The sequence below is a fragment of the Podarcis muralis genome, chromosome 2 (assembly GCF_964188315.1).
Source record: "Podarcis muralis chromosome 2, rPodMur119.hap1.1, whole genome shotgun sequence".
NCBI classification, from domain to species: Eukaryota; Metazoa; Chordata; class Lepidosauria; order Squamata; family Lacertidae; genus Podarcis; species Podarcis muralis.
This window is the reverse complement of record NC_135656.1, coordinates 90,846,092-90,854,712: the sequence shown is the minus strand read 5'-3', so window position 1 is coordinate 90,854,712 and position 8,621 is coordinate 90,846,092. Positions and strand designations below refer to the sequence as shown.

At 47.0% G+C, this 8,621-nt stretch overlaps 1 protein-coding gene across 1 annotated transcript; it reads left to right on the top strand.

Annotated features, from left to right (window-relative positions):
• Nucleotides 1–407: 407 nt before the first annotated feature.
• Nucleotides 408–8,092, top strand: BHLHE40 (basic helix-loop-helix family member e40). Its single transcript, XM_028719339.2, has 5 exons — nt 408–914; nt 1,232–1,301; nt 1,865–1,972; nt 2,989–3,112; nt 4,772–8,092. Exons 1-5 carry the CDS (start codon nt 826–828, stop codon nt 5,629–5,631), a joined length of 1,251 nt encoding a protein of 416 aa, XP_028575172.1. The 5' UTR covers nt 408–825; the 3' UTR covers nt 5,632–8,092.
• The last annotated feature ends 529 nt before the right edge of the window (nt 8,093–8,621 follow it).

The following is an 8,621-nucleotide window of genomic DNA, read 5'->3' as shown; positions in this document are numbered from 1 at the left end:
TTCGTACCGGGGGCTCGGGCTCAGGAAGTCTTTGAGCATGTGCGAAGTGCCTTGTGGATCGGCGCTCAGCCACCCCACTAGGGAACATCTGATCCCTTGCACCTCTCCGCCGCCACCTCCTCCTCGCCCCATCATGTGCGGGGATAGCCTGGCTTCCCTCACCCGCCTCCTTCTCCTCTCTGCGCGCGCGCGCGCACCCAAGCCGCCAGCAGGAGAGGAGCCAGGCCGGGGTGGGGAGGGAGAGAGAGAGAGAGAGAGAGGGATCACCCTATCACGTTTTGTCGGCGGCGGCGGCGGCTTCGCCTGCCTGTGTGGCCGGGAGCGGCGAGGGCGGGGGCCCGGGGAGAGGCTGAAGCGTTGTCCAACACGTGAGGCTCATGTGATGGAGGGGAAGGCAGGTCTGTCCCTCCCTCCGGTAGCAGCCAGACGTGCCCGGAGTCACAGGGTAGAACACGTAGCTCCAGTCCACCCACTCGCTCACATTTAACCCAGCCTGCAGCCTTCCAATTACTCCTCAGCTCGCCAGCTCCCGCGCGACCCGGTGCAGACGCCCAGCGCTGCCAAGTAGAAGAAGGACATGAGCAACTAAGAGCAGCAGCAGCAGCCGACGCCGCTAGCTGATCTCCTGCGCTCTTCCGGCGCCGCTTCTTTTGTGGGTGCCAAGCGCGCACCGTTTGCCGGAGGTGGCGCGTCCCGGCTCAGTCACTGGATCCGCGTTGACACGAAGCAGTGCGCCTGCCAGCCAGCTAACTAGCTTGCCAGCCTCCACCTTACTTCCAGGACAGAACTTGGGTTGTAGGGGGGAAATAAATCAAGCCGGTTTAAATGGAAAGGATCCCCAGCGCTCAGCCTCCTCCTCCACCACCACCTTGCCTGGGCAAGCTGGCAGCTCTGGAGGGCAGCGAAATGTCAGGGTAAGTGCCGCTACGGAAGGATATCCCGGGCAGATTTGTTGATAAATGTTTCAAGGCTGCCATCTCAAACGCGCCGACCCGGGATTTTAAGTCCCATGGAAGCCAAAGCGGTTTGCTGGCGAGCAGACGTGCCGGGGCTTGCGCTGCGATTCGCTTTCCAAGCCCATCCGGCCGGTCTGGGTCCGCATTAGCAGCCTCCGAATTCCGCCCCACATGGGCACCTACGGGCTTCAGTAGGTTCTGGGGCTGCGTGTGGAGGGGGAGATGGTTGTCCCCTTAGTTATGAGTGATATAACGTTTTTTTTTGTCCTCTGCAGGTTGGATTTCGCTCACATTTATCAAGTTTACAAGCCCAGAAGAGGGTTAAAAAGGGGTGACGACAGCAAGGTAAATACAAGCAATTTCCTTTCCTTTTCCTTTTTTGTTTGTTGGCATCTTTGGTTTTTGCCCACTTTTGAGATGGTTTAATGCACAGTTTGGGTTCAAATATAAGGAAGTTGTCCTGTGAAATATATATGAAGAAGCTTGGTGGGTTTCTTTTACAAAAAAACAACACCCCAGTGTGCACAAACGTGTTTTGTTTTGTTTTTTGGAAGAAATATACTTTTGAAGGGTGGGACGACACTGTTAAGAAGATTTTCTTTTTAAGGAAAAACAGTTTTAGTAGATAAGATTTACTTCCTTGTCATAACCTAAAATAACCCATTAGCTGTAGCTGTATAAAATACTTTTCTGGGCATGATCAAAATGCATAAATTTTCTGATATAAACTCTGTGGTACTTGGAGGATTTTGCTTCTGCCTTAAGGAAATGTTTCTTCTTCCTCCCCCCCTCCCCCCTTTATGGCTGCGCAGTTTTAGAGCCCCTGAGAAAAGGTTGTCTCCATAGTGCTTAAGAATCACTTTTCATTCGGAGTGATGCAATTGTTTTTCTCCCCTTTTGACTTCCAGGAGACCTATAAGCTGCCCCACAGACTGATAGAGAAGAAAAGACGTGATAGGATTAATGAATGCATTGCCCAGCTGAAAGATCTCTTACCAGAACATCTCAAACTTACAGTAAGTGAAAATCTGGCCACTGCCCAAAATCATCTTCCTTTTGGGGAGCCTGTTGGGTTTCATGGATCTTTGTGCAGGTAAAAGTGCCACCTAGAGGTTTTCTGGAGTGCTGCAGATTTAACTGGAGAGGGTTGCATTTCAGGGCTTGGATTGCCACTTCTAGTCTCCTGGTTTTGTTTCCAATGAGATCAGTTTCTCAAGAACTTGCATGCATGGACTGGACCAGATGACACATTGAAATAAACAGGGATTAGATAAAAAAAAATTCTGGACCTTACTGGATAGCTTTTAATGTGGATTTGCTAGTGACTCCTTTCCATATCGTTATGTTTTTGCTTTGGATCCCATGGTTTCAGATAGTTGAATTCCTTTTAGGCTAGCCTTCCCCAACCTGGTGCCCATCTAGAAGCTATTGTGCTCCATCTCCCATCACCCCTGACCATTGGTCATACTGGCTGGGGCTTGTGAGAGTTAGAATCCAGCAACATTTAGAGGGCACCAGTTTGGGGAAGGCTGGTTGAGACCACAGCTCCAAGCAACCCGTTCTGTGGTATTAAGGACTGCATTGTTATTTTTTTAAAAAGTGACAGGCAAATTGTCTAAATTATTATTCAGAGTTGTTTGGGAAACCAGTGTTGCCCGCTTCAGCTATTTGCTTTGCCCGATTTAGTCACAGCAAAAGAAAAACCTTATGTTGGAATTCCTCATTTTACAACTGAGGTGCCAGCAGGGCAGATACATAAAACTTGTGTTTATTATGCAGGCACAGGGTTTTTTTGGTGGGGGGGGGGGAGACACAAAATGGCCATAGCCTTTTTTAAAGATAATAATTTTTAGCTTATATAATACATAGCTGTCAGTCAGAATAAAAATGAGTGTCACATCATACTTAGACCCATTCACATCCTTATCAAGCTCCCCACCTAAACTGCCCAATCAGTTATCAGTCTTGTGTTTAGGCTCCTTTTTCCCCCTTTCCAGCCATCCTCTAATGAACCATTTTTCTCCCTTCCTAGACATTAGGACACTTGGAAAAGGCGGTGGTTCTTGAACTTACCTTGAAGCACGTGAAAGCACTAACCAGTCTCATTGAACAACAGCAGCAGCAGATCATTGCCCTCCAAAAAGGTCTACATGCTGGTGAGTATTCTGTGACTGTGCTGTTGTTACCCTGACCAGGAAAGCTCCTGGAGATTGTGATGACTCTATTCCTCACACTTTTTATACTCTTGCTAATGTCTTCCAAATCCTCTTCAGCTAATCGTGCATGCAACAGAGCAGTCCTGTGGATTTCAGTGGAACTGCTGTGGGGGAAGAGAGCTCTAATTCTTCCTTGTGCTATCGAAAGTATATAAAACTTGTCCCTATCCTTTGCCCTTTTCATTCAAAACTAGCTCTGTATTTGAAATTCGATCAGGTGGTTGTTGTTGTTGTTTTAAAAAAAGTTCCGTTGCCAACTGCTGTATCACCTTCATGTCAGGAGGTGGATTTCTGGCAGGGTCCGTTTTTCCCAACATGGTGTTCCAGCAACCTAGAAGCCTGGAATAGCTTCTGCACCTCTGAGTGATCACTCCCCAACTTCATTCAGAGCCCTCTTCTCCTGCATAATGTCATTCTGTGCCTTCTGCTGCCCTTTAACTTCCCCCTACCCAAGTCTTTGCTTCTTCTCTGATAAGCCCTGTCTTCTCCTCCTTTACACTGTCTGCCCCATTTCTGTATAGCTTAAAACAGGCATAGGCAAACTCAGCCCTCCAGATGTTTTGGTACTACAACTCCCATCATCCCTAGCTAACAGGACCAGTGGTCAGGGATGATGGGAATTGTAGTCCCAAAACATCTGGAGGGCCGAGTTTGCCTATACCTGGCTTACAATGTAAAAGCCACACCTCCCTCTGCAAAGTCACAAGGTAGCCCTCTGTGGTTGTTGCATCCAGAATTGCTTACCATGCAAATTACCACTGATATGTGGACAGTTTTTATGCCAGGGATGTGTTGCCTGCGGCCTTCCAGATGTTGGAGGATTTCAGCTTCCGTCATTCCTGGCCACGGTGATAAAACCCCAAACAAGGTTTGGGTGATAAGACCCCAAACAAGGTCTTGTAGGGCCACAGGCTCCGAATCTTGGCTCTGTGCCGTTGCGAGCTGCCACCAGGAATGGCCAAGCAAGGACCAAACATGTCACTGTGTGTTGGGGGCAGGTCTATGCAGCAAACTGCTCTTGACATTGCAGCTGTAGTGCAGAACGCTACAAGGGGCGAGTGTCATGTGTCTTACTATATCAACTTGTTTGCAGTTGAGTTGACCTGCCCTTGCTGAAGTCTACAGTGGCTTGGGCACTTCAGGGGCTGTAACATACACTGAAGCTGACGGAAACCTCAAGCGGTTTATTTTCATTCCACGGTTCACCCAACACACTGGAGTCTTGCATGATAAGAACTAGTTTGCTTCCTGCTATGTTTGTTTGCTGTGCTTCAAAGGCTCCTGCTAGACCAACAGAGACATTCCAACGCAGTGGAAGTCTTCCTATCTACTTGAGAGAAGCCTGAATTTCACCCTTGCAGGTTCAAACAGCTCCTCAGCTGAAATAAGGTGTCTTTCTCCAGTACTGATCCCAAAATAGGTGGCTTTACAAAGTCTCAGGTTACTACCCTTTCCATGCTGGCCAGAGGGAGTTAGCGGTGCTGAACAGAAGTGTAAACATGCATGAACTTGTGCTGTATGGTTATAATAATGACTGGCTTAACTTTTCTGATATATTCGTTTTTTTTAATCTTTTCCCCTTCCGCTGTGTTTCCTCAGATGAGCTGCCCCCAAGGAGCCTTGACTCCAGCCAGGAGGTGTTTCGGTCCGGTTTCCAACTGTGTGCCAAAGAAGTGCTGCAGTACGTGGCCAAACACGAGAACAGCAAGGAGCTGAAACCCTCCCAGCTCATCGGCCACCTGCACAGAATGGCCTCCGAGGTTCTTCAGGGTGGAGCCAGCAGAAAGCCTGGCGATGCTGCCCCTAAACTTACGGAACTGAAGGAGAAGTCTGGCGCTCTGACCAAAGCTGCCGAGGCTCATGGGAAAAACTGTGTGCCTGTGATTCAGAGGACTTTCGCCCACTCCAGCGGAGAGCAGAGTGGCAGCGACACAGACACAGACAGTGGATATGGGGGAGAGCTGGAGAAAAGCGACTCCAAATCCGACCAGCAATATTTTAAAAAGGACGCTGAGCTCAAGTATGCTGTCCAGGAGAGAATCAGCTCTATCAAACAAGAGACTGAGGACCCGCCAGCCAAAAGAACCAGGATGGAAATGTTGGAGGACGAAGATCATTTTAGCAGCGATGTGCTCGGCTCTCCAAGCAGTTTCTTGGGCCCTCACCCTCACCAGCCTCCTCTGTGCCTGCCTTTCTATTTGATTCCACCCTCAGCGACAGCCTACCTGCCTATGCTGGAGAAGTGCTGGTACCCGGCCTCTATGCCTCTCTTGTATCCAGGCCTCCCAGCCTCCACTGCAGCACTTTCGGGGTTAATGAACCCAGATAAGATTTCTTCTCCTTTATTAATGCCTCAGCAACTCCCTTCTCCAGGACCATCCCACTCCCCCATGGACTCTACTGCTCTGCTACAAGCTTTGAAGCAGATGTCTCCTTTGAATTTGGAAACCAAAGACTAAACTTGGAGTGACTTTTCCTTGAGATTCCCCCCCCTCCCTTTGCTGGATGAGTTTGTGATTATTTCAGGGTTCCCGGCTCTCTCTCACACACACCCTAAACTGGCTGAACTGAGAAGCACTGAGGGGAGTGGAGAGATCGTTGATCATTTATATGTAGAGAAGCTGAGTCATCCCTTGCTTTGACTGCCCAGAGAATTTAGAAAAGACCTCAGAGATGAACCCAAATTAGTTATGGGAAGGAGAGAGTTCTTGCTGCTTCTCCTCGCCCCTTAAATGTGTTGATGGGTTTTTTGTTTGTTTGTTTTCCTTTCTGCCATCTGCAAAGAAAGACCTGAATTGGTTGGCTAGGATTATGTTTCAAAGCTGTGAATGAAACCTAAAAAAATTAGGTGGATTTAGACTCTTGTGAATATTACAAAAAAGTGGTACTTCTCATGAGGACTTTGCTTAGTAAAAGAGCTGGATTCAAACAGAGAGGCTTCCCCTCTTCCTGCTGCTGCCAATATTCAAAACCTTTTAACTTAACACTCACAAACACACATTACATATATAGCAATTCAAGCATTGGGATCAGCCCTGCTTTTAGTAGTCACTGGCTGGCAGAGCACAGTAAGCAATTCAGGGAGATTTTGAGACTGGATTCTCATCACATTTCTCCTGAATTGCATATGTCATTTTCCTTTTAGATTCTGCCTGGAAATTTTGTCCAGCTTGAGCTTTCGGATAGGGATGGTGATGAGAGAGAGAGAACATCCTTGAGGAGTGTTCTATGCCTCCTTGTATCTCACACTAGGCATTGCTTCTCATAACTGCTAGATAGGAATGTCTGGGACTTGTCCACAAGAAGTGGACAGACAAACCATGCTGTGGCACGGTTCAGCTCTGGCAAACAAAAAATAAAACCAGATCAGACTGGTACTTTTACAAGGGAGCTGCCTGCCGCTAGCTGTTTTACTATGGATCCTATTCTGTTGCAAGGATGTCAGCAGCGTGATATTCTCTGAAGTCCATTCTCAGTTTGCCCCCCGTCCTTGAAGGCGACAAGATGTGGCTGTTATGTAAGGGAGTTTCATGCCCATAGCAGGGTTTGTAACTTTCTTCTTCCAGGTACCAATGTAAACAGAATATGGAATGTTATAGTTTCTAAGATGAAGGCCTTACTCAGATAGCCCTTGCCGTCTGTGGTAGCAGAACTGGCAATGCTAAGCACTTCCCTGAAACCCATAAGGTTTTTTGTTTCTTCCTCCTGTTCCCCCACCCCCCCGAGCAATACCTAATTCACCGGGTGTGGAATATATGGCACTTTTGCACTAAAGCAAGAGGCAGGCTTGTGATCCTGGTCTAGGCTGGGCAGGTACAGGTGGAAAGGATCCAAAAGTGAAAATAACACACCCAAGTGAATAAATATTCCCCCCTGCCCCCCACTAGTTTGTATTGGAGCACATTTTAAATCGAAGAAACAGACAATGATAGTTGGAGGGATTTCCCTCCAGCATTCTGCTGCCTGAAGCTACTCTCTTACGTTGCATCCTCCTAAGGCTGGACCTTGATGGTAGTTTTAAGAACTGCAGGAAGTGGATGAGCAATGCTCTCTGCAAAAGAAAAGCAGGTCTCTTGCCCAGGTGGCAATGTCAGTGTGGGCCATGTGTGCTCTTGATGGAGACCACCAGATGTGCTGTTTTGGTGTGTCCTAACCCTAGTTCTACAGCCTCTGCCCCGCTCCCCTGGAACTGATTGTGTCTGGCATGGGCTGTGAAGTTTGCACAACTGGATTGCCATATTCACTGCTGGAGTTCTGCAGTGGAAGATGTTCCCTTTCCCCCCCGGAACGCTTTCCTGTGCTCATAGTTGTGTGCTGCCGCACCAAACCAAATAGTGTGAGAAACCATCATCTAGATGGAGCAGATTCTGCACTGGTGAATACTCCCATTTGATTTCGGCTACTTAAAACAGTAATAATAATCCATGTCATATGGTGGTGTCATCTGAGTAGTTCTGAGACATTCATAGAGCTCTGTGGTCCTACGAATTCTCCTTACACTATTGCACCAACTGCTAGAATGCACTATGCTGAATTGCAGATCGTATTTGACCATTTATTTTATTGTCTGTTTTCAAAAAAAGTTTTTTTTTTGTACACAGTTGTTGCCTTTATTTGTAAAATCTGTTATAAATATAAATGTGTACATATAAATATATATTATATGGATATGTAAAAAAAAATGTTTCAGAAGTCTATTATTTGTAAAACTACTTGAGTACAAAGAAAGTGGGAAATATGAATGTATTCCTGTTTTTCTTTTTATTGAGGAGAATGATCTATTCATCCTCTAGGGAGAGGTAGAGTGTTTATATTTTTGGAACCTTCCTGAACGTGGGGATATTGTAAATATTTTTATCAGAGTAAATGTTACGTAGTTGTTTTAAAAAAATACTAAATAAAATTCTTTTTCCTGTGGAACATGAGCACTGCTTCTCTTTGTGGTTGAGGAATCCTTTGGTTGTCATAATAAAATACTGTATGTGCCATCAACTGTATCCAGGTGTGAATGTTATGCAATAGGGGTGGGGAACCTGCCCCCCCCCCCCCGGTGCTGTTGGACTACAACTTCCATCATGCTTGGCCATTGGGTACACTGGCAGGGGATGATGGGAGCTGGAGTCCTGGAGGGCCACAGGTTCCTTATTCCTATTGTACAGAAGCAGGCAACATGATCACGAATCCAAATTAAGGTTGGATTTTGGGTGGAAGTTGACTTAGCACTACAGTATCTAGTTCATTGGGACAAGATGAGACAGCAACAGCAAAGATTTGACTTGAGGGAGGGGGTGCTGTTTGCTTCTCTACTTAAGTCACCAAAATGCCTTTCCCTGACTGAAATTGCTCGTCTTCTCATTGTGCTTGGCCTAAGACTCAACTCAAGTAGCTGCTGCTATTGTGCCACCGCAGCCCTCAAGTAAGGGAGGTTATGCAAGGCGGCCCTCTTGAA

Coding starts and splice junctions, on each gene's coding strand:
- BHLHE40 (XM_028719339.2), top strand. CDS start 826: ATGGAAAGGATCCCCAGCGCTCAGCCTCCTCCTCCACCACCACCTTGC. Junction 1,973..2,988: donor CAGAACATCTCAAACTTACA/GTAAGTGAAAAT, acceptor CTCCCTTCCTAG/ACATTAGGACACTTGGAAAA. Junction 3,113..4,771: donor CCAAAAAGGTCTACATGCTG/GTGAGTATTCTG, acceptor GTGTTTCCTCAG/ATGAGCTGCCCCCAAGGAGC.